Source organism: Haliotis cracherodii, unplaced genomic scaffold, assembly GCF_022045235.1.
Source record: "Haliotis cracherodii isolate W230 unplaced genomic scaffold, xgHalCrac1.p SCAF_3, whole genome shotgun sequence".
Lineage (NCBI taxonomy): Eukaryota > Metazoa > Mollusca > Gastropoda > Lepetellida > Haliotidae > Haliotis > Haliotis cracherodii.
In genome coordinates, this window is record NW_027266286.1 from 19,707,131 (window position 1) to 19,732,349 (window position 25,219).

General features: G+C 40.8%; 3 protein-coding genes across 12 annotated transcripts in view; 1 reads left to right on the forward strand and 2 right to left on the reverse strand.

The window, feature by feature from the left end:
* Nucleotides 1–25,219, forward strand: part of LOC139475751 (uncharacterized) — a 30,615-nt gene extending 5,396 nt beyond the window's left edge. For 2 of the 6 annotated variants that reach the window (XM_071258951.1, XM_071258949.1), the window contains exons 2-4: nt 18,405–18,721; nt 21,331–21,470; nt 24,998–25,219. In XM_071258951.1, the coding sequence (XP_071115052.1) occupies nt 18,460–18,721; nt 21,331–21,470; nt 24,998–25,063 (468 nt within the window). In that variant the 5' untranslated portion in view covers nt 18,405–18,459 and the 3' untranslated portion in view covers nt 25,064–25,219. Of the gene's footprint in view, nt 1–7,446; nt 7,727–16,756; nt 16,930–17,334; nt 17,413–18,404; nt 18,722–21,330; nt 21,471–24,997 lie in introns of those variants that run through there. The other 4 variants (XM_071258950.1, XM_071258953.1, XM_071258952.1 and 1 more) reach the window with 4 other exon arrangements.
* Nucleotides 1,287–7,630, reverse strand: LOC139475735 (baculoviral IAP repeat-containing protein 7-like). 2 transcript variants are annotated; one of them, XM_071258927.1, is made up of 7 exons: nt 7,568–7,630; nt 5,480–6,702; nt 4,458–4,618; nt 3,762–3,813; nt 3,228–3,341; nt 2,196–2,492; nt 1,287–1,931 (listed from the first exon to the last, which is right to left on the reverse strand). In XM_071258927.1, the coding sequence occupies exons 2-7, from the start codon at nt 6,687–6,689 to the stop codon at nt 1,702–1,704; spliced, it is 2,064 nt and encodes a 687-aa protein (XP_071115028.1). In that variant the 5' UTR covers nt 6,690–6,702; nt 7,568–7,630; the 3' UTR covers nt 1,287–1,701. The 2 variants fall into 2 exon arrangements, with proteins under 2 accessions (XP_071115028.1, XP_071115027.1); XM_071258926.1 differs by lacking the exon at nt 7,568–7,630 and adding an exon at nt 7,301–7,317.
* LOC139475742 (death-associated inhibitor of apoptosis 1-like) lies at nt 9,990–15,520 on the reverse strand. 4 transcript variants are annotated; one of them, XM_071258938.1, is made up of 6 exons: nt 14,266–15,520; nt 13,693–13,853; nt 13,321–13,348; nt 12,703–12,816; nt 11,858–12,074; nt 9,990–11,560 (listed from the first exon to the last, which is right to left on the reverse strand). In XM_071258938.1, the coding sequence occupies exons 1-5, from the start codon at nt 15,437–15,439 to the stop codon at nt 12,055–12,057; spliced, it is 1,497 nt and encodes a 498-aa protein (XP_071115039.1). In that variant the 5' UTR covers nt 15,440–15,520; the 3' UTR covers nt 9,990–11,560; nt 11,858–12,054. The 4 variants fall into 4 exon arrangements, with proteins under 4 accessions (XP_071115039.1, XP_071115038.1, XP_071115040.1 ...); XM_071258937.1 differs by having other exon boundaries at nt 11,858–12,174; XM_071258939.1 differs by lacking the exon at nt 13,321–13,348.

Genomic DNA, 25,219 nt, shown 5'->3' on the forward strand with positions numbered 1-25,219 from the left:
TGGCTGCTCTGTTTATATACGTTCGAGTAGCTGTCCATCTCTCAGAAATAGAGTTAGTTTGGCCTTCGCTATTGCATCTCTTGGCTTTAGGAAATCTATGACAGATAGCGGATCTAACTTCAATTCTTGTTTGAACCGAGTCCGGGCTGGGGCGTGGTCTTGACATTCTAGTAACACGTGAGAAATGGATTCAGCCTGATTGCAAGATGAACAAATTATACCTTGTCATAAGGCCTTTTGTGACCGAGTGAGGCGTAAGATGGCAATTTCAATTTTCAATGATATCTGGTCCAGAAGTGATTATTTATAGGCCGCCCCATCTGGCAAGAATATTGCTGGGTGTGGCGTGTCGGACCGATAATAAAAATATACGCTCGGGTAAATTAATAGTTTGAAGTGTCATCAAGCGAGGAAAGACTGTTGCTCACGTCACGTTTCATTTCAAAGACATGTGGTAGATGAAACAGATGGATTAGCGCTTGTCCGCTAGCCCGGACCATTGTTGTCATGTTAAAGGTATCCTTAAGGCAAGTAGAATGTCAAACATTTTTGGGGAGTGTTGCTATTATGTTACCACTATTCGGCAAGTTGACGTTCTTGATGACCCATGAAGATCCGGGGTAGGATAGGTCTTAAGCAACCAATGCTTGCCGTAAGAGGCGACTAATGGGATCGGGTGGTCAGGCTCGCTGACTTGGTTGATGCATGTCATCGTATCCCAATTGCGTGGATCGATGCACATGATGTAAATCACTGGAATGTCTGGTTCAGACTCGACGTCACATAGCTGGAATAATGCTGAGTGTGGCGTTAAACGAACAAAGAAACAAAATGTTCTTGATTAATTTCCGTCCCTGTGAATTATTTTCCAAAATGCCTCTATTGACGATGTCATATATATCGAAAATGCATTATAGCAGATAACAATAGGTACACCTGTCATCTTTCGACGTACCCCAGACGTAGTGAGTATGAGAATGTTTCACGCCGCTTTTAGCAAGATTCCACCAATGTGACCGCGGAGGACACCATAAAATGGTCTTCACACATTGTACACAAGCGAGGACCTGGGTCTTCGGCGTGAACGCTTTAACCACAAGATTCTCGTTATGAATATGAAACTAAACTTAACTCGAAATCCGGATATCTCCTTCAATTACTTCGAGATAAGGTAACTCTACATTTTAAGAGAAGGACGTGGCTTAGTCCACCAAACGGACATATCTGCCTCAGTAATACGATTGAACAACATGGACAGTATTTCTGAATATAATGACATCCTTTTGGCAATCTGGGTTTGGTATATTGACTCTGAATATGTCTGAGAGGGTTCTAGCCATAAAGTGACGCGACGGGAACAGTTACTTTGATAAATATATATCACAAAGAACAGTTATATATCAAAAAGATATTACGTAAAACACTAACCATGTAAAGTAATAAAACAGTTCAATAAAAACATATATCATTTTTTAATACAAATAAAATACGAGATATAGACTACACACTGGGCTACTGAATAGGATCATCGGAATAAACTCCAAATAAATATATATTATCAATATTACCAATCAATATATCCAACGAAACAGATTACGACGTGTGTAAAAGACAAGATAGTTGTGAAAATTATATGAATAGATCACTCAAATACATTAAATCCGTGGATATTTTGTGCCTTGTGAACGAATGTTTTTCACATCAGGCATTGTATGTTCTCACAGTTCCACGTATAAGTGATCTACATATAGGGCACTTGCGTAGTGCAGGTGCGCACTCAGCACACGTGACAAGATGTCCGCATGGCAGGAAGACAACACAGCTACTTCTTTCCAGGCAGACCTTGCACGTGTTCTCATCTCGTAATGCGCGGTTCTCCTCCTTGATTTGACGTTGCAGGGAAGGGGGCATGGAGCGGGAGGACTCAGTACCTGGAGATGAAAGATTGACAGAAGTGTCAGTCACACAAAACACACATCTTAAATTATCAGATAGACGTTACTGTATCACTGAATGGATACGTTATGAATGTATGTACGAATGTTAGACATGTGTCTGTGTTTCGAAGCAATGCTGCGTCTGTTTAAGATTTAAATTATAAGAGTGGACACTTCTGACATTTCTGATTCACAAGCCTAGAAACTGTTTCAACAAGGGAGCTTAGTCTCAGCGAATTAACTGTGTGATTGACGTACCCGGTTTATGTTCACGTGGATGTCGTATAGATGACACAGTCGGTGTAGTCACAGACGTTTGCTGACTTGCGATAGTGGAGTTGCGCAGAGGTGCCAATCTAGCGGGGAGGGACTGGGGAACTTCAGATACATGGTGTCTCTCCCGGGGGATGTCTGACACCCGCTGCCTCTCCTCGGGGATGTCTGATATCCGGGGCCTTTCCTCGGGGATGTCTGACATCCGGTGTCTCTCATCTGTTTCTTCAGACGCGATAACCAGTCTTTCAATCAACGCTTCCAATTGGACAGGATGCTGGTCTTAAAAAAACCAAAGGTTTTAAAAGACGATCTTTAAGGACATAATAATGTATGGTGGAAGTAAATGACGAGCTCAAGCAATGAATGCTTATAAACTGGTGTCCATGATGTCATTGAGTTTATAGATAACATATCGATACAACTTTATTTAAAACAAATAATCAACATTTATTTGTTTTAATAATTTTGTTTTTGCATCAATGACTTTTAATACAGAGATCAATATCCACTCAAATAAATGTATCTGTTGTGAATGTGATTGTAGTGATGTGTTTCGTGTAGCTAAACCCAAAACTCGTTCCCAAAGAGCAGTTTTCTTTGCCTTGAAATATCCCAAAATCTCCACAGCATATTTAAGCAGAGGTCAGAATCGCATCAGTGTTCCCATCACAACCGTCTGGCTTTTGACTTTGTAGGTCCTAGGGATGGACTGATCTTCCGTTCTGTCTAAACTATTGATCTATTTATGCCTTGGCGCATAACCAGGTTCCCCCTGCAAGGCTTCTAGTCAGAGATGCACTGAGTGAGTGAGTGAGTGAGCGAGTAAGGTATTACGCCGCTTTTAGCAATATTCCAGCAATATCACGGCGGGGGACACCAGAAATGGGCTTCACACATTGTACCCATGTCGGGAATCGAACCCGGGTCTTCGGCCTGACGAGCGAACGGTTTAACCACCAGGCTACCCGACCGCCCCTTGGAGAGGCACTGATACTAGGAGTGGTATTTCTGTACCTGTCTCCCCTGCAGCACGGGGAACGTTGTAAGACTGGGACATCTCCGTCACCGCTCTCTCCACCATCTGTCGGGTGTACCCCATCTCCACTGCCCTCGCCACGACGGCCGCGTCTGTAAGGGAACAGTGTGGTATGAGTGAATGTTCTGTAATTCTTACCACAGTTTTGGAGAACGACGTAAATTTGTTGATCATGTTTTCATTACCTATTTGTAATGGCATTACACAATTTCACAATACGGCATATTGATACATGCATGTGGAATGGCATATTGTAGAGTCTATATGTAGATAGATCATTTAGTTTCCCAATACGGCATGTTTACACATGTACATGGGATGGGGCATTGCAGTGTCTCCAGAAAGATCATTTTGTTAAAAGTGAGAATTTTTTAGATTGTTCATTCTAGGTTATCAGGTGAAGACAAAGCTTTACTTGCTACATATTTAACTCTAAACAGCACACTCCACCAGCTGTCATATTGACATCTGTAAACGTCACGTCAACGTGACACATACTCAGTGATACATACTAGCGGGTCTCTGACTGCTGTGGGTATTGGTAAATGTGGGCTGGGGAGATGCCTGTAATAAAAACCATAAGAATCAATGAACTGACATGGATTGAATTTCAAATAAGTGATTTTTAAAAGAGAACAAATCAGTTACAGCATAACATTGCAGGGAACTACTGGGGGTGTCAGAGTTGTTTAATGTGAATGAGTCGAATGAAAAGCTCATCTGGACAATATTTCAGTTTGGCCATGTAGGTGAACACACCCCCCCCCCCCCCCCCCCCCCCCAACGACAACACACACAAAAAAAAAAAACCAAAAAAAAACGCAGACCACATACATTAACCACTTTCATGAAACCAACGAAGACTGACATGAGGCTGTTAGAAAAATGATCATTCAGAGCAAATCCTGGTTTCAAACTTCCTTGCCCAGATGAGCGAGATGTGGCGCCTTAGACAACTTGGCCACTCATGTCCCCATTCAGACGGAAATAGGCTCGTGAAGACCCGGGTTAGAATAGTCTCCAGGAACCAATACTTGTCGTAAAGAAGCGACTTTGCTTGTCGTAAGAGGACTAATAGGATCGGGTGGTCAGGCTCGCTGACTTAGTTGATGCATGACATCGTATCCCAATTGTGTGGATCGACGTCCATGATGTCTGGAGTGTGGCGTTAAACAAGATACAAACAAATCAGATGGAAACACCCTTACCTTGTTTGTCAGCGCCTGTATGACAAAGTTATCTCCCTTCAATCTGCGGATGTAGCTACAGGATGACCTCCAGCGCACGTGCTCCACCCAGGGGTCATCCCCCTCTTCCCACGTCTTCAGACCGACACCACAGTAGAAACACCGCACACAGTCGGAGTAGCCTGCAATTAGGATTTACTTAAAACTTTAGTAAACGCTCTCGTAACCTTTCAAACGAGTTTACCCCACGGTCCTAATTTTGCTAATTCATACAAACTGGTTGCCCTAAATACATAAAGTCAGTTTGAAAATCGGCACCAACTAAACCGAAAACTAGACTGCTCCTAACTGAAAATTTTCACAGGGCGATGGAGACAAGATCTGGTAAGATCTTTACTATCTAAAATGTACTTTTGTAAAATTTTGTCTGTTTGTTGTTTAACGCCGCACTCAGCAATGTTCCAGCTATATGACGGCGGTCTGCTAATAATCAAGTATGGACCAGACAATCAAGTGATTGACATCATGAGCATCGATCCACGCAATTGGGATATGATGACATGCGTCAACCAAGTCAGCGAGCCTGACCACCAGATCCCGTTAGTCGCCTCTTACGACAAGCATAGTCGCCTTTTACGGCAAACATGTGTTGCTGAAGACCTATTCTACCCCTTTTGTAAATGTAAATTGAGCAAAGGGATCGACCATATTCTTAGGATGGCCAGGGATTAAAAAATATATAATTAATTCGAGAAGAGAACTGAAAATTTTTATTATTGTACCAAAAATGTTCTCTGGACAATACTGGATGTCCTGGCCAATATGTGACAAATGAAAATAAAATGAACATGAAAATTCACTGAAAACATTCTTCAACAGACATCTTTACTAATCACAATTGTGAAATATTGCTTAAGTATATTAATGGGTTTATGGCATCTACAGGGGTTCAACGTTAAACTTTGGCTCCTTATCTCGTCACTATATGGTTGATGTCGATGTGGATTTTAATTCACTCCACTACATATATCTGGGGACCCTACCTGCATAGAAGAAGCCTGCAGTAGCGAGGACCTGTGGGTCCTGTACGTGAGACGCGTTCCAGCCCATGAAACTGTCTAGCCTGCTCTGGATGTTCTTGTAGAGAGGATGCACAGCACTGCTCATGTCCAGGGAGGATTCAGACACAACAGGTGCTGCTGCTGCTGCTCCTATCTCTGTAGTAGTTGGTGGTAATGTATCTGTTGTTGTTACATTATTACTTCCAGAATACTCCCCTAAGATACCATATATAGTGCTTCCAATTGAATCTGAGGATAAAGGTATATTTCGAGGTTCATTTCTGTTCAGATGTGGGCATTCAGGGGAGATAACCCTGTGTAGGACATCCGGTTTGTCCATTATCTGCCAGCCTGTGTGTGACTTCCTACAGCTGTAGCAGCGAGCCTCGTCTTCGCGACCTGTAGCATAAAATCCTGACTGCGCCAGCCTGATGGGCGAGGCCTGGACGGTTGTCCCAGAGAAGGACTGCAGTCTCCGGATCTCGTGACACATCTCTTCCTCCACGGGCACCTGTCCCTCCATCTGTACCCTTCCCAGATAGGTCGTCAGTGATGTTGTGAAGGGCTGGGCCATCAGCTCGGGCACTGACAGATACTGGGGCTGGATTTGAAATAGACTAGAAAGAACTCTTTCTATTTTCTCAGAAAGACTGTCAAAATATTTCTCAACTGTTCTCATAATGTAATGTTTACTTAATTGTTTGATCTCGCCAGTATTAGAAGAATGTGTCTTCGGTGTATGTCTTTCACGTGTGGGGCGTATCTTGCACTTATCTGTACTCAGCTGATGTTCAATGGACGAACACAATGAATTATCACATTGTCCATCGATATAATTGAGAAATGTAGATTCATGTGTTTGAGAGGAATAGGCATGTAGCAGATTACACACCACAAGCAACAGAAGAATACAACCCACATCTCTTGGTTTCTTTCTTGCTGACTTTCGTACATAAGAATAACCAGTTCTGCATCCTATTTCACCCGACACCTTGTCATGATGATCGTTTCGATTTTGTGTTTTAAAAGAACCGCATCTCTGTAAGTGTTCTTGTGTCATCTGTAAATGGTTAGTTGATGATTGACCGAGGCAAATACAGGCTACGATCACTACACTTACCACAGCTGTGGTAGTTAATGACGTTGATCGGAAATCGTTGCTGACTGAGTCCATGACGTTGACGTTATACATACGTCCTTGTGTCCTGAATGGAGAATAAGAACACCTATTAATATAGTTGGAAATAACCGTCGCGTTACACAATGTGGTATCAACTATATGATAACATTCTTCAAAATATTAATAACATTATGAAAAAAAGGCGACTCTCTAGATTCTGGGATTACATACCTTTCGATACTGAAGGCAAATAGATTGTCCCTTACTCCGAGTCATCATAAGTAATTACTCCTTGACAACAAACATCTAACAACCGATTGTGACATATATATATTATTGTCAAAATAGAAAATTTGGGTTTGTATATATAAATACATAATATAGCTACACAGTATAACGACGAACATGGAACCATCCTGTAGACGTTTATGTGAAAGACGTGATATTGCTGCTGTCGCACATGCACTCTCTCACTCACTCACTCACTCACTCACTCACTCACTCACTCACTCACTCACTCACTCCACTAAGGCGAAATATACCTTGGTCCTTCACGAAAGAAACTTAGTTCATATGGTTATCTTAAATACCATAAATACTGTCAATTGTGATAAAACGATAACAGCGTTTGAAGATTGTAAAACAATTTCTATAATGTATGAACAACTCGCGAGGGAACATACCTTTCACGTGGCTGAGCTGAACGGTTATAATGGACGGTTCGAGAACGAAACATAATATCTAAAAATAGAAATTGGTTTTCCCAACATCCGCAGTTAATTTCGTAGCATTATAACGATTACTAAATACAGTCATGCATAGAGATAGACTTCACAAGCATGTGTGAAAAGAAGGCTGTCTCACAGATAGATACAACTTTGACTTTGAACTTATTTACTCCTGGCAGCGAGAGCATTTGTTTACCACGATAGAGAGGCAGAAGGACGAACCTGTTAGGGACAACTGTGTATTGATCTAGCTATACTGTTGACTGTTGAACCCCGCGTATTTGAAGACGATACTACGTCTGCAGACAATGTAACTGGTGCTGGTCGACTCGTGATAAACAAACAGGTAGACTGTGCCAGGATCACCCAAACCCTCTACAGGTTAGTAATGCTGAAGGATGTTTTACTACATCACACTGAAACAGAATTTCGATCTCGACACATATGATACACACTGGGATATATTTAGTGCCATGCCACATCGAAACCTGATACCCGGGAGTGGGTTATTGTTCCTTTGTAAACACCCATCCTCTCTTTATGTAAAGGATAAGAACAGAATAAAGCAAACACCCCCGACTAGTACACGTGGCCCCCTTCACTGTGCCCTTCCTCATGGAGACACCATTGTACTTCGTGCACGACACAAGTTATGTGTGTTTGCTGTGTTTGGTTACACACACGTATCGATGTGAATATTTCCTAGAGTAGGATTTTAGAAAGCATTACAAGAGCTAAGGAGATAAATATTTTTCCTTTATTTACCAGAAGGACGACTACACGTTTCTAATAGTCAACTTTCCCTTCATATCGAGCAATATCCCAGCACTTGATATACCGAGTCTCTAATAAATGTCTACAGTACATTCAGTATTATTTATATATAATATATAATATAATATACATGTCATCTATATCCATATTGGGTGTACATCCGAAATGTGTGTATAGCCTCTGTTATCTATTTTCAAAATGGCTATGTAGCTAATACCATCTATACAAACAATGGATGTAAAGTCATTATCATCTGTATCGAAAACAGACGTATAGCCGATGTAATTTATTGCCAAAATGGATGTACAAACCATGGATGTAAAGTCATTATCATCTGTATCAAATACAGATGTAAAGCCGATGTAATTTATTGCCCAAATGGATGTACAAACCATGGATGTAAAGTCATTATCATCTGTATCGAAAACGGATGTAAAGCCGATGTAATTTATTGCCAAAATGGATGTACAAAACATGGATGTAAAGTCATTATCATCTGTATCGAAAACGGTTGTAAAGCCGATGTAATTTATTGCCAAAATGGATGTACAAAACATGGATGTAAAGTCATTATCATCTGTATCGAAAACGGATGTAAAGCCGATGTAATTTATTGCCAAAATGGATGTACAAATCATGGATGTAAAGTCAATATCATCTGTATCAAATACGGATGTAAAGCCGATGTAATTTATTGCCCAAATGGATGTACAAACCATGGACGTAAAGTCATTATCATCTGTATCGAAAACGGATGAATAGCCGATATAATTTATTGCTAAATGGATGTACAAACCATGGATGTAAAGTCATTATCATCTGTATCGAAAACGGACGTAAAGCCGATGTAATTTATTGCCCAAATGGATGTACAAAACATGGATGTAAAGTCATTATCATCTGTATCGAAAACGGTTGTAAAGCCGATGTAATTTATTGCCAAAATGGATGTTCAAAACATGGATGTAAAGTCATTATCATCTGTATCGAAAACGGTTGTATAGCCGATATAATTTATTGCCAAAATGGATGTACAAAACATGGATGTAAAGTCATTATCATCTGTATCGAAAACGGTTGTATAGCCGATATAATTTATTGCCAAAATGGATGTTCAAAACATGGATGTAAAGTCATTATCATCTGTATCGAAAACGGATGCAAAGCCGATGTAATTTATTGCCAAAATGGATGTACAAAACATGGATGTAAAGTCATTATCATCTGTATCGAAAACGGATGTAAAGCCGATGTTATTAATTGCCCAAACGGATGTACAAAACATGGATGTAAAGTCATTATCATCTGTATCGAAAACTGATGTAAAGCCGATGTAATTTATTGCCAAAATGGATGTACAAAGAATGGATGTAAAGTCCCCCTGTAGCGTACCAGTCCGCCTCTGGGGTCTAGTGGTAGAGCGTCTGCCCGGAGAGCGGAAGGTTCGGGGTTCGATCCCTGGCCGCATCATACCAATAGACGCTAAAAGATGGTACTTGTTGTTACCCTGTCTGGCGCTCGGCATTAAGGCGCAAAAGACAAGGACTGGGCGGCTCGGAGTCAGTATACTGTGTCTGAGTGGGGTATTCATGTTAAACTGCGGCATGGTATCTCAGTGAGCTAGCACTGTAAATCGGCATCAGTACTCCGAAATAATACAAGCAGCCACACACACACACACACATACATTCACTTGCCAGCGTTTATTTATGTGAGTATTATTACACACAGAAGTAAATATACTCACCATAAGCAAACGGAGCATGTGAATGCATTAACTCTTGTATGCAAAGTTACATCAAGAGTATATTTACATGAGGAAAATAGATCTTGCAAAAGTGCTTCTGCACATAAGTATATTTACCTGCCGTGTATTTTGTGTCGTTTGAACGGCCCAACTGGTTTGCATATGTGTATAAACTTGTCTCATGTTTCAAAATAGCCAATATCGCAACATGTTTAATAATAACAACAATTTGCACCATTTCTATCCTTGGTGTTGTGATCACATGTGAAGTCTGTCAACACTGAGGATGTTTGAAGTGAGTGTGGCTGGGTAGTGCAATGGCTTCTTAGAAGAATTATAGAGGCTCTTCGTGGTCAGATGAGAAAAGTGTATCCTTTTTTGTATTTGGTATCATGAAAACATCGAACATCATCTAGATGCCCCAAAACGTAATAATAGGCCATTTATCAACTTATACCTTTTGAAATCCAAACGTGCGGTTTTGAGAAAACTAGTACACAATGCAAAATCCAAATGCACACTCTTAAACGTGCTTTTAGAGGATGCAAAAAAAACCCTCAAAACCAGTGGAAAGGGAAGGAAACTTTGTGAATTATATGATATGCTGCATATCGTTGAATCGACCTGTTTTCCACGAAAGTATGTGCACTAAGCGAAGACCGATAGATACGGATGATGAGACTGAGAACTTTGATGATGACGTCAACGGGGAGAGATAGATTGTTACTGAGACAACCGGCAATGAAGATGCACAGGCAGTTACTGAAGATGATGCTTATCCAGATACTTGTCAGGACCTAGACCAGAACTTAAACGTAGATTATGAAGAAAACAGTCAGAAAAAGAGAACCAGAAAAGGAAAAAAAAAAAAACGAGCAAAAAGAAAACCCAATAGAACTGCTTTGGTACTGCGATGACGGGACCTTTGGACAATACTGAAATGTTTAAGAAGTTGTTTATGGATGTTGAGAGCAAGAAATCCGACATTGTACTAAAATGGACAGAGCAAGAAAAACAGACAACTGAATCTGATGAACGTCAGGAGCGTGAAGAGAGAGATCATGTGTTCAGGATGATGCAGATGATTCTAGGCAGGATGAGTCATCAGCCAATGATGACAGTTGAATCTGGAATACGATGTGGAATTGGACGAACTCCGTCCTACAATTATGGCGCTACACCTCAAAGTTCATGACATCACTCCACAGAGTCCTATGATGAGTCGGGAGAGTCGTTTTTATAATTTACAGTTGAATTGTGACTTTACGTGTTAGCTAGTCACAACGGACAAGTTTTGAATTATTGGTGGTTGATAACTTAATTTAAGTAAGAGCTATATTTACATTTACATCAATGGTGTCCCGAGTTATATGTCATTAGTCTTGCATAATAATTAACTAAATGCAAAAATATGTCAATATCACATACGAATGTTTAGTTTTCTACACTTTTTATCAATAACATTCACGTTAGGCATTGTATGTTCTCACAGTTCCACGTATAAGTGATCTACATATAGGGCACTTGCGTAGTGCAGGTGCGCACTCAGCACACGTGACAAGATGTCCGCATGGCAGGAAGACAACACAGCTACTTCTGGCAGACCTTGCACGTGTTTTCATCTCGTAATGCGCGGTTCTCCTCCTTGATTTGATGTTGCAGGGAAGGGGGCATGAAGCGGGAGGACTCAGTACCTGGAGATGAAAGATTGACAGAAGTGTCAGTCACACAAAACACACAAAACACACATTATCAGATAGACGTTACTCCACCATTGAAGAATGCCATCATGTGAACAGGCGAGGAATATAAATTTGTACAAACGTGTTTCTAGGCAGTGTTTGTATTTTGAGATGACCTACAATTGTTAACCTTGGGCAATTGTGACTTAACCTGAAACTAATCCCTATAGCTTGTGATTAGATTGCCCAGAAACGGTCTCATTGAGGGAGTCTTGTGTTAATTCCCGATAAGCATCATGTTCGACTTACCCGATGTAGACCTGTCCTGAGTATATTCACGTGGATGTCGAATAGATGACGAGGTCGGTGTTTTCACAGATGTTAGGTGTCTTGCTGCAGTGGAGTCACTCAGCGGTGCCAATCTTGCGGGGAGAGACTGGGGAACTCTAGATTCCTGGTGTTCCAGTTTAGGGACCTCTGACATTCTATGTCTCTCCTCGGGGACCTCAGGCACCTGGTGTCTCTCCTGGGGGATATATGACATCAGGTGTCTTTCAGATATCTCTGTGTCCTGAGCGCGATAACCAGCCTTTCAATCAACGCTTCCAACTGGACAGGATGTTGGTCTTTACAAAGAACAAAGGATTCAGAACAAACTGTTTAAGGACATGGTAATGTGTGATGAAAGTAAATGTTGGCTTCACATAAAAAGTGCTTGTATATGGATGTCAATAATGTCATGAGCTGTATTGACACAACACAACCTCATCATTATGAAGCATAAAATCAACATTTACGTGAATTAATAATGTTGTTGTTGCATCAACGAGCCTGTTGATAACACAGATCATCATCAACTCCTGTAAATGTAACTACAATGAATGTGATTGCAGTGGTGTGTTTTGCGTAGCTGCAAAACTCCAAAAGTCCACACTTACTCAACCATGACTCAGTTTTCATGACAGTATCACTGTCATTGTTGCTACCACATGGGTGTCAGTAATGATATATCTCTGACTTGGCAGTCGTATGGATGAACTTATCTTCTGATCTATCAAAAGGATTTATCTACTCATGCAATACTGCATAATCAGGTTCCTTCAAAATGGCTTCTGTTCAGAGATTCATTTCTACCATTAGTGGTATTTCTCTACCTGTCACCCCTGCAGCACGGGGACTGTTGTAAGACTGGGACATCTCCGTCATCGCCCTCTCGACCATCTGCTGGGCGTACCCCATCTCCACCGCCCTCGCCACGACGGCCGTGTCTGTACAGGGAACAGTGAGGTATGAGTGAACGTTCTGTTTGTCTTTGTTTTTGAGAGCGGCATAAATTTGTTAACCATGTTATCGTTACATATGTGCAATGAAACTATATGCAGAGAACCTCAAATTTTTCACAATAGGGCATATTTATGAAACATGTACCTGGAATGTCTGTAGACAGATCATTTAGATTCACACTCACTATTAAACGTTAATAATGTGGGGTAGTGTTGGGGTATGTATTTGTTACATGTTTTACAAACACGTCACCAACTGTGACATTACTTTTTTTTATATTGCACATGCTTCTTCAATGGTGGAGTAACGTCTATCTGATAATGTGTGTTTTGTGTTTTGTGTGACTGACACTTCTGTCAATCTTTCATTCGTTAATAATGTGGGGTAGTGTTGGGGTATGTATTTGTTACATGTTTTACAAACACGTCACCAACTGTGACATTAATTTTTTTTATATTGTACATGCTTCGAGTCTGTGAGGTACATACTGTCGGTCACTGTGAGCTTGGGAGATGCCTGAAACAGGAACAGCTACCATGTAAAACGGAAACACCATTGATTATCTGTCGAAACAGATTCCAGCGGCATAAAATGATGTCGTCTTAATGAACGTCAAGTGAGTTATTTAATTTATATAATTTCGTCATGAAGGTGAAAACTCAAAGGTGACGCAGATCATTGATATTTACAACTTTCATGGAACCCATGAGCACGGGCTTGATGCTGATTGACAAATGATCAAATTCAAGACGAATACAGATTTCAAACTCTCGGCCAACGGTTCATTGCGTAGAATACTGAGACGGGGGTCTTAGAGAACTTGGCTAACCACGCTCCCTTTCAGACGGAAATATCCTTACCTCGTTTGTCAGCGCCTGTATGACAAAGTTATCTCCCTTCAATCTGCGGATGTAGCTACAGGATGACCTCCAGCGCACGTGCTCCACCCAGGGGTCATCCCCCTCTTCCCACGTCTTCAGACCGACACCACAGTAGAAACACCGCACACAGTCGGAGTAGCCTGCAAGAAGGGTTTGCTTACACCAATCGTCCATCTCTCACAACACCTTCGGAACAAGGCTACCCCCTGTCCCGGTTTTGCTCATTCAAACACAAAGAAACCGGTTGCCCTAAATACATAAAGACAATTTGAAAAATGGCAACAACTAAACCGACAACTAAATTCTTCCTACCTGAAAACCATCACAGGGTATAATCTGGTTGGTCACTGAGGGCAGTGCTGTCTCACTTTGACCAGAATCAATAAAACGAAATACGACTTCAGTCATCTCAATTTTAAATTCTTCTTAAAAATGTAGGTACAGGTGTTCAACGTTGACTTTTATCTCCTGTATTGTCTACTATTGTCCCCAATTTATGGTTAATGCTTTAAACGTTTATCTCACTCTTCCACTCTTATCCCGAGACCCTACCTGCATAGAAGAAGCCTGCAGTAGCGAGGACATGTGGGTCCTGCGTATGAGACGTGTCCCAGTCCCTGAAACTGTCTAGCCTGCTTTGGATGTTCTTGTAAAGAGGATGCACAGCACTGTTCATGTCCAGGGAGGATGCAGACACAGCAGGTGCTGCTTCTGTTGCTGCTGCTGCTCCTATCTCTGTAGTAGTTGGTGGTAATGTATCTGTTGTTGTTACATTATTACTTCCAGAATACTCCCCTAAGATACCATATATAGTGCTTCCAATTGAATCTTCATTTCGAGGTTCATTTCTGTTCAGATGTGGGCATTCAGGGGAGATAACCCTGTGTAGGACATCCGGTTTGTCCATTATCTGCCAGCTTGTGTGTGACTTCCTACAGCTGTAGCAGCGAGCCTCGTCCTCACGACCTGTAGCATAAAATCCTGACTGCGCCAGCCTGATGGGCGAGGCCTGGACGGTTGTCCCAGAGAAGGACTGCAGTCTCCGGATCTCGTGACACATCTCTTCCTCCACGGGCACCTGTCCCTCCATCTGTACCCTTCCCAGATAGGTCGTCAGTGATGTTGTGAAGGGCTGGGCCACCAACTCGGGCACTGACAGATACTGGGGCTGGATTTGAAATAGACTAGAAAGGACTCTTTCTATTTCCCCAGAAAGACTGTCAAAATATTTCTCAACTGTTCTCTTAATCTGTCTACCATATTGGCTGTGCCCGTCAGTGTTAGAATGGGATCTCTCCAATTCGTGTCGTTCTTGTATTCTTATCGTGTCTTTGTGCTCACACAGTTGATGTTCCATGGAATTCCTGATTGACGTAATACAGGGATGACAATGTCCATCGTCCGTATCATCGTCACTGTGTTTCAAAAACATATATTCATGTCTTACTGAGGAATATACCTGAAGTATACAACACATCATGACCAACAGAAGCATACAAGACACACTTCTGTACTTAGTCCTTTCTAGCTTAGGTACCTTCATGCCAGCACACTGTCCTTGTTCATCAAAACCCATGTTGCCACTGTGATGATTTCCATATTCTTTTGAAGAAACTCTGCACCTGTGCAAGGCCTCGTGTGTCCAGTGCCTTGGGATCTTGGTTGCCCATGAGGCGACAGTGAGGTAAACACACGATACAATCACTATACGTACCCCAGCCGTCATAGTAGGTGTTTAATGTCGTGTTTGTGAGTGACTTTGATTGTTTCTGACAGGATTCGCGTCGTTGATGTCGTCACTGTTCCTTGAATGAGAAGTTATGAAAAAGAAGGGATAGTATCATCACTGTGGATTAAGTACGATAAAATATTAAATCAAATACTTAAACAATGAAATGGTGTCTGGGTATGAAACCTCTGAATTTGTTTCCAGTGTTCGTATTTGCAGATATAAAATGCTTAGTTACATACCAAAAGGCGAGAACACATGATTGTTTACCGAGATTATCAACGCAAAATTACAAGTTAATTTGGTGGTACCATTTCTACATGGTTGAATTTCAATTCCACCATGACTTTGTTACCCTGTCTGGCGCTCGGCATTAAGGGCTAAACAGGGGCTAAACAGGGACTGAATACTCGTTTCTGATAAAAACAAGATTTGGCGACCGAGGCGCCTATTATATATTTTCTTTCCCAAACATTGTCGTTAGGGAATTTGGTATAATGGTATTTTCAATTGTAGGGTTACTTAATTCTTCAAAGCATGTATGTCAATGTATCGGGGTATAATAGTAGATAGATATACACAAAGAGTATTTTACATGTTAGGCACGACAGAGAACTTTTAATGTCAAACATGTATTACATTTGACAGGACTTTCAACACATTTCAAAACCCACGCTGCTCGTGTATGGGGACGACATAGCTCTACATTGAGATAAGATGAAATAGGGGCATAACGTCGTGTCCAAGATCATTGCACTCATATAGCGACGTGCATGTACGTGTGTGTGAGGCTGCTTGAATCAGTCAAGACTGATGCCGAATTAGATTGCTAGAACACTGGGAAACCATGCCACAGTTTAACATGAATACCCCACTCAGACACAGTATACTGACCCCGAGCCGACTAGTAACTGTTTAGCCATTAATGCCGAGCGGCAGACAGGGTAACAACAAGTACCAGCTTTAAAGGTCTTTTTGTATGACGCGGCCAGAGACCGAACCCTGGACCTTCCGGTCTCAGGGCGGACGCTCTACCACTAGACCACGGAGGCGGTCAGCTCTACATTGAAAACACGGTACGTTTGTCCCCTGGATTACAATAAAGCAATAAGGTTAAGTGTTTACGAGCTATCACGATAGCTACTATCTAAATATAGTAATGGGAGTGTCGTTTCATGGGAGGTGTTATTAGTTTAGAGATATCTAATGTGCCTTTTATACGAGTGTTCATCAGGTAGTTATAAAAAGAATTGATATAATGGGTTATTAGTCATCACAGACTGCGTATTAGGGATATCACGTTGCACAGAGACCACATATCGGTATAAGGCTTCTGCGTTGCACAACAGATAATACAAAGCAGTCATGTTTAAAAATGGAACTGGGAATCCCACATATGTCACAATTCCTTAAAAAGTGATTGAGTTATGGATACTGAGCGTAGAGGGTACGTCGCTGTGTGTGGACTGGGTAGGGCAGATTGTATGGTAATATATCATTAGTCATTAGATTTTGTGAAATTAATTTTATCAACTGATATTGTACTCAAGCTGCTTCGCCCACTTTCATCTGTCACTCTAACAAAATAGAGGTGTTTCGGCTATACATTACCCCAATAGATGACAATTAGAATACGAGATATGCACGTACGTACTGTACGTTGGACGATCCGGTCCCAAATAGACACTCGTGTTGTAACGCGGATACATACATGTGTATCCCACGCGAAATATTTACAAATTATTTCATAATGTACTGAAACACACTTATCTTCAGTTGTACAATTCCGGCTATATCATGAGCATGTGTTTATGAATCACTATCAAATAATGCCAACTTGTGGTGATACCAATGTTCTCGAAAGTAACTCGGGGTATTTACGATTGTTTGTACTGTTCTCTGTCAAATATACATAATCATACAACTGATTTTGTTTTTGGCAGAGATCTCTTATGGCGCGTTAATTTAGAGTAAGTGAATATGGTTTTACGCCGCTTTGAGCAAAATTCCAGCATTATCACGGCGGGGGACACCAGAAAAGGGCTTTACACGTTGTACCTACGTCGGGAATTGACCCCGGGTCTTCGGCGAAACGAGCGAACGCTTTTACCACCAAGCTACCCGACCGGTCCTTTTATTTAGAAGATACATATATACACTTCCTGGTCTAATGCGAAATTCGTTACATTAAACAATTGAAGTTATAAAAGTTATGTTTTATTTAACTAATGTCCCGTACATGTATGTAAGTGTAGGACACATGTTACCTCGAAAATCATGGATATATCATATTTTTCTATGCTTGTATGTGGTTGGTTGGTTCGTTGTTTAACGCTGCACTCAGCAATATTACAGCTATATGACGGCGGTCTGTAAATAATCGAGTCTGGACCAGACAATGCAGCGACTGAACATCGATCCACGCAATTGGGATGACATGCATCAACCAAGTCAGCAAACGTGACCACCCGATGCCGTTGGTCGCCTCTTACGACAAGCACAGTCGCCTTTTACAGCAAGCATGGGTTTTTGAAGACCTATTCTGCTCCGGATCTTCACGGGTCCAACGACTGTGAAGATATCTCTGGATGTGATGTTAATGGTTGATGTCTTATGATTAAGGAAGGGTTTTGTCAGTTTTATGCATGTAGAGATATCACTGAGAGTGAAATATCACAAGCCATCTGCATTACACATGAACGGTTACTTTCTTCATTTACTAAATATTACCATTTATTGTTAAACATATATATGAACTTGTATTTTATACTTGCACTATATCAGATGTTTGTCTTAAAGGTCTTATTAGGCTTATGCGTTAAAATATGATCCTATTGCAAGCTCATATTGGCCGATAATATTTTCAATTCAGGAACACTTTACAAGTTGTTAGTTATTTTTATGATACAAATGAACTGACTTTCTGAGTACAGATGGTCTAACAAAAGATGTATATTTTCAGATACATCAACGGAAGAAGCGAATAGTAGAATACACGAGACCAGGGATGACTGAAGATGGATGCTGGCCTGCATTACACCAATGAGGACATCCGAAACATCCCCAACATGCTGAGGGATTTGGATGTCCAAGACATACAAGCAGATGCCGACTGTCTTCCTCTCCAGGAGAGATGCGCGCTATGCTTTGTCCAGGGACGCGGGGACCCGAAACACCGGGAATTCCGCCAGATGAGCAGGAGGCGAGAGTCGTTTGGCGGAATAGGTGTCGGCGGCCATAGCCCACTTTACCTGTCTGAGACGGGGCTGTTCAGGTCACGTAAGTGTTGCCATAGTAAACAGTAGGGGTACAACCCTCAGCAGCTGCGTCACTATCAAGACCAAATATGCAGAAAGTTGGAGTGACGTTGTCATTCAGACAAGCTACATGTTCCGATGAAATCAAGCCATAGTTTTCAATGGCAATTCTACCATGATGTTCAAAAGTCTGTTCTTTTATGTAATTTTGTTTATTTGTTGCATTTCATATTGTTTTTACAAAACAGAAAAACAGTGACTTCCATCTTCCAAAAAATGTGTATGGCATGATGACCAATATTTATAGAATCTGTCTGAATTCCCACTCTTAAGTGCTGTACATTTGGAGATGAAGTGGCTCTGCTTCTGTTCTGTTTCTTTACATGAGAAAAACGTTTTTGGCAAAGAATAATTATAATATTTAATTGGTCATTATTTTTGAATAGGTATCCAAGCAAAACATATCGTTTGGGGATATTTCCTTTGATTTGAGAGCTGGTATGGAGCCAAAGTTCCAGTGTTGTCCAGATCGTTTTTACTTGGCTGCAATCCCAAAACAAATGTTCAGTCGTTTCTATGTGTGTGACACAAAGGCTACATGTTCCATCTAATATATAAGTTGTACCGTCTGTGTTCTGTGGTCTGCTTTGTCGGCTAATCTACGCCATGTCACCAACTGAATCAATTATTTGTATAGAATCGGAATCATACAAAGGACAATGTGTCTATGTTATTTACAATACAAAGATGATCACTGAAGCTGAAATCAGCAACTGCATCTCGTACAGGGTGTCTCTTTAAATATTGAAATATGTGACGTGTGGCGTCCAGAGTTACGTCCCTTCGCTGATCTTCACCCAGTCAAAATACTATATTATATATATTGAGCAATTACGATCTAATCTCGACGTGTTATGTCTCTGTGAATACTGGTAACTTGAGATGAGTTAGATGTACGTGGACCTAGACGGTGTGCACACACCAAACATCTTGCATTCGGGTATATTATAATCTTAACAGGTGATGTGGTATACTAAAACTACATATTTGGCGGGTATAATGCGGTATGCTGAATACGAAAGTATTATTCATAACTGTACACATTTTGAACAATCGTGTTATGATAGGAAAATATTAACAGACATTGTCTTTTTTTTGTGTATATATCGGTACTGACAAGCTTATGGGTATGGGTATGTTGGGATTATTGACTTGATAAGGATGTGGGCATGGTGATTGTGGGAGAAACCCGCTGTTGTTCGAGTTTACTAATCGCTGTTTACGCTACTGGTTAAAATGTCACGTTTGCCTCGACGTAGGTTACCTGGAGTTATTATGCTTGTATTTCTAGAAAAGTTCCGTGACAATACTTGGACTTCCTGTACACGTACAACCCTTGGTTGGGGATCTGTTAGGGTTGGTTAATTGTAAAATGACTTTTTGTAACACTTTCCTGCCAGTGCTGACTATAGACTCGAAGACTGATCTCACTGAAAGTTCAACATATGATATTTACTGCCATTGCAAGCCCTTGCTGGAAACAGAGGTATATATTATATATCACACAAATATATCCTTCAAAATCTTCGGAACAAGTTTTAGACTAGGACTTAATGACATCATTGAATAGAAAACACCAAGAATTTAAATTGTTGTAACAGTTTGGAAGATGAAGTTCTTGTCATGTGCATTTGTACTATATATGATTGGTTGGTTAACGCTGCACTCCAACATTCCAGCAATATGATGATGATCTGTAAATAATCGAGTTTTGACCAGACAATCTAGTGTTTGACATCATGAGCATCGCCCTACTCAATTGGGATACGGTGGCATGCATCAACTAAGTCGGAGAGCCTGACCACTCGATCCTGTTAGTCGCCTCTTAAGACAAACATGGGTTGCTGATGACCTATTCTACCCCTTATCTTCACGTGTTCGTGCTGCATATATCGGCAGGAAATTCAAAGAAAGTTTTCTTTCAATAATTATTTTCCATTCTTTCCCCCCTTGTTGATAAATAATGATAAATCAATATACAAGCATGTTGCGCTATTTATCCATAATGTATGTATTTTGCGAAGTAAATAAAAGCTTGACTTTAAATAAGTAAATATTCTGGGGTAGAATAGGTCTTCAGCAACCCATGCTTGCCGTAAAAGGTGACTATGCTTGTCGTAAGAGGCGACTAACGGGATCGGGTGGTCAGGCTCGCTGACTTGGTTGATGCACGTCATCAGTCCCAATTGCGTGGATTGATGCCAATCACTGGATTGTCTGTTCTAGACTCGATTATTTACAGACCGCCGTCATATAGCTGGAATATTGCTGAGTGCGGCGTTAAACGACAAATCAACCAATCAACCATGAAAACGTCTTGGCCCTTAGTATTTCGTACTATAGACAATTGAATTGACTATATGGTATGGGTAGTCCACCTATCGCCCCTACCCTACGCCCCAATTCCCAGTATGTCACCCAGAAATTACAGACCAGTGAACAAAGTACTGTACTATTGCGCTGCATTGTGAGATAATACAACTCATTATAATAAACTAAACGCTCACGTTTGATCATGACTCACTTATTATTTTATAACTGCTCGCAAATGTTAATGTTTGTTATATCCAGAAACCGGGAGTCTAACCTGCTTCCAATGCGGCCAGGTTCTGAAAGTGATGGCGGGGGAGGATCCTTTGTACAAACACGTGGATCTCTACCGGAACTGCAGCCATGCTTGTAGAATGCTGGGAAGGCGACCTAGATCGGGGGTGAGTTGCGTTTAAGGCATTGTGTTTCCTCCACATTCAGATCACTGGGTGCGTGAGTATAGTGTCATCCACATTGTTTGTAGGTCATGTCAACGGTTATCAAACTTACCTCTTGCTATATTTGCGTCAACTATGTACTTGTTTTTGAATATATATATAAATATACGTGTTTACTACTATGGTCTATTATTCTCATTAAATATCAATTTGTGGGAATAACCAACACGTTTCTTTCTAAACACAAGTATTATTCTTTAAGAATTACGAGTTTTTGTCAGCCCAACCCTAAATAAATCAATAATTAAGTTGACTATACGAGTACGTGATATGCATAATATTCAATTATCATTCAACTATCATTCAACTATCATTCAACTATCATTCAAAGGTGCTCTGGTAATGTGAGATGTATATTTTTATTACTTGCCCGTGAAGAGATCACCCGTTTAATAAACATACAGCTTTATTACACATTGTGTAATACCAAAACGCGTGCTTATGTACTCTCGGAACACGTTTCACGAACAAATATTGAAAGCTCTCAACATCCCTTGGCGTATTCAACGACATTGTGTGTGGATATGATAGATCACTGGGATGAGCTCGATGACCCCAGCAACCTTGTTGCTAGGCTGACGTCACATGGTATTGTTTTGCCGATGGATCTTACAACAAAATTCCACAAATTACGTCATCGGGTATTGTGACGTCATTGTAAACTTTGAGCTGCAAGGCCCCGTTCCACAAGGCGATCGTACTCTAGCGCAACGACAGTCGTTAGTCTAAGTTAAATTATGAGAGTTGTGATAGCCTTAGCACTACGATAATTTTGTGGGACGAACGCCTGAAATCTAAAGGTGGACCATTGTATGATATTAAATTCATACGTTTCAACTTTTGACGTGTTTGAAGTATTATTCTGTTAAACTCAATTGGATTATGCCATGCATGGATCGTGTAGGTGTCAGCCTATTTACACTCAACAGTATAATTCTAAACACATTATAAATGACAAGTAATTAATAAAATACTAAACTCGCTCTCGTGTAAAACCAATTTTATGAAACTCGTGAATAGTTGTGGTATCTGACTCGCTTTCGCTCGTCAGATACCACAACTATTCACTCGTTTCATAAAATTGGTATTACACGGGAGCTCGTTTAGTATTCTATATGTATCTTTGATATAAACTTAACGATCATGTCATGTCGTGTTTTCATTACCGGAGTATTACAAAACTTTACTGAAAATGGCACTGATGACTAATGTGAATGTATAGTACAGAATGGTGGTCATGAAATATTTTATGAATTTCTGATATTATTTTGTAATGCTTCCCTAAACTGTAGGAGGTAGAATGTCTGATACCTGATTGGATACATGACTTCTTAATTCTCAATTAGTGGTTCTAACCCAATTTCGGCTTTAAACAACAAACAAAACAAGCTTGCTCATACCAACTGATGTCAAATGAACATTTTATATACTCGAATTAATGTTTTTCCATTAAGTAGATATTGTAGCTTCCTCGTGAAGTTTATTATTTTCATTAATGATGCTATCAACGTTACAGACACATTTACCATTAGCCATCGTGTTATTTAATACTGTTTTCCTTTCTTTTCAATATTTTACAAAAATCTAAAATACCATAACCAAGATTCCCCAAATAACCTTTATTGTTACCTCCACAACCCAATTTTGCCATTTGTTACCTGGCTTGACACAAACTCAACAGGAGTTGTTCCCCTTATATGTATCTTTCTGCTCAAACTCAATCCACTCTGTTTCACGATATATACATTAAAAAAAGTTAAGCACTCCCCCAATTTTTTTTTGTATAGTAAATAAGAATCACGAACATTATAAAATGGACAGAGTGAAGTTAGAGAAAGCATTATGTTTTTAAAGCAAGACAAAACAATTTTGAGCAAGAATAATAAAAGAGATATGGTTGCCCAAACACCGGTACTGTTTTTACCACAACATAACACCCTAAAGTAAATAAAGTATGGCACTGTTAATCTTGAACAACGATAAATTATTGCACATGATGAATAAAATATTGTAATAACGTCCATTAATGACATTCGCGTGTCAAAAAGTTTAATAATGGGTGGGGCCACCGCATGCCCGGATGACAGCCTCGACCCCTCTCGTCATCCCTCCAGTCAGACGTCGGATCATCTCAAGGGGAAATAGTGCCCATTCATGATGTAAAGCTGCTGCCAATTCATCCAGATTGCGTGGAGGAGGGTCCATTGTCTGCACTCTACGCCCAAGAATGTGCTCTATGGGGTTAAGATCTGGACTCATTGCAGCCCAAGGGAGAGTTGCAATGGTGTTGTTTGCCAAATATGCAGTCACAGCTCTTGAACGGTGGGGTCTAGCGTTATGAACAGGGGTCTTGATGCCAGAGGGTGGTTGTCAAAATGGGGAACAACAACTGGTTCCAGAACTTCCCGGATGTAACGTTCACCATTGAGATTACCCCTTATAGTCACAAGGTCTAGCTTGCAATCGTGGGATATGCACCCCCATATCATCACGGAACCACCACCAAACGGAACAGTTGGCTTAATATTCTGGGGGTGTATGCTGTACCTTGGTGCCTCCACACTCTCGTTCGACCATCATTCACATGCAGCTGAAACCTGCTTTCATCTGACCAATGGATACGTTTCCATGTTCTGAGGTTCCAACCTTGGTGTGCCAAACACCATTGTAATCGCAGTCTCCGATGACATTGTACCAGTAGGGGGCGTTTGACAACTCTTCGGACCCTTATTCCAGCAGCTCTTAAACGATTCCGCAATGTTTGGCAAGACAGACGTCTATGCGGTAACCAATTACGCCTCAGATAGGTGCTCGTCGCAAATGGATTTCTTCGCACTAATCGCAGTAATATCCTGTTTTCACATCCTGACGTCACAGGAGGGCTTCCTGTACGTGGCAGGTCCTTTACTGAATTGGTTTGGGCGTGTTTTCGCTCTAGTCGGTTGATTACTGAGTAATGGTAACCCAGTTGACGTCCAATCGCCTTGAAAGACATCCCTGCGGCATGCATACCGATGATTCTCCATCTTAGTGCTTCACATAATCTCCTTCTTGCCATTTTCATACTTGACGATTACACAAATCAGTTTTCACTGTTTTCAGTGCCATTATTTGCTGCGTGAACATACTGTCTTTTGCCGAGTGCGAGGGGGGCATGATGCACGTGCAAAGCACGGGAACTTGGGACGTCACCATCACGCATGAACGGTCACATTATTCGGACAAAACAACATTAATATCATAATTAGTATTGCCATCAACATTAAGCATTATGGTAGTGTATTATCATACATAATATTAGGGGGTGCTTAACTTTTTTGATGTGCATATGTCTTTATTCAACAATCGGTTGTGAAGATTCATTTATAAACAGAAATCAATTCCATTTCAAAAGATGCACTGTGACACTACATGCATGTTGTATCTAGTTGTATCTACGTATCTAGTTACCGTGGCTGTTGTCGTTGCAGACAGATGTGCCGGCACCCCCGTCCATGATCACCGTGGCGGCACGACGTCGGCTGTTTTCGGAGTAAGCAACATTCCAAGGCCACATCTTCCATTCCAAGTTACATATCGATGCCCTGTTTATCTGAAAAACATTCAGTGAATCAGTGACAAATATAATTGGATATTTTTTTCATATTTTCTTTCTTCCTTGGTATGTTTTAGCAGATCCTTTTGAACCTTAG

What these genes read in the sequence shown, in the direction of transcription:
- LOC139475735 (XM_071258927.1), bottom strand. Translation starts at nt 6,689, where the DNA reads ATGTATAACGTCAACGTCATGGACTCAGTCAGCAACGATTTCCGATCA. An exon ending in TACAGGCGCTGACAAACAAG is followed by an intron (nt 3,814 to 4,457) that starts GTAAGGGTGTTT and finishes TTTTTATTACAG; the next exon opens with GCATCTCCCCAGCCCACATT. An exon ending in CAGCAGTCAGAGACCCGCTA is followed by an intron (nt 3,342 to 3,761) that starts GTATGTATCACT and finishes GTTCCCTTACAG; the next exon opens with ACGCGGCCGTCGTGGCGAGG.
- LOC139475742 (XM_071258937.1), bottom strand. Translation starts at nt 15,439, where the DNA reads ATGACGGCTGGGGTACGTATAGTGATTGTATCGTGTGTTTACCTCACT. An exon ending in TGCAGGCTTCTTCTATGCAG is followed by an intron (nt 13,854 to 14,265) that starts GTAGGGTCTCGG and finishes CCCTTCTTGCAG; the next exon opens with GCTACTCCGACTGTGTGCGG. An exon ending in TACAGGCGCTGACAAACGAG is followed by an intron (nt 13,349 to 13,692) that starts GTAAGGATATTT and finishes TTCCTGTTTCAG; the next exon opens with GCATCTCCCAAGCTCACAGT.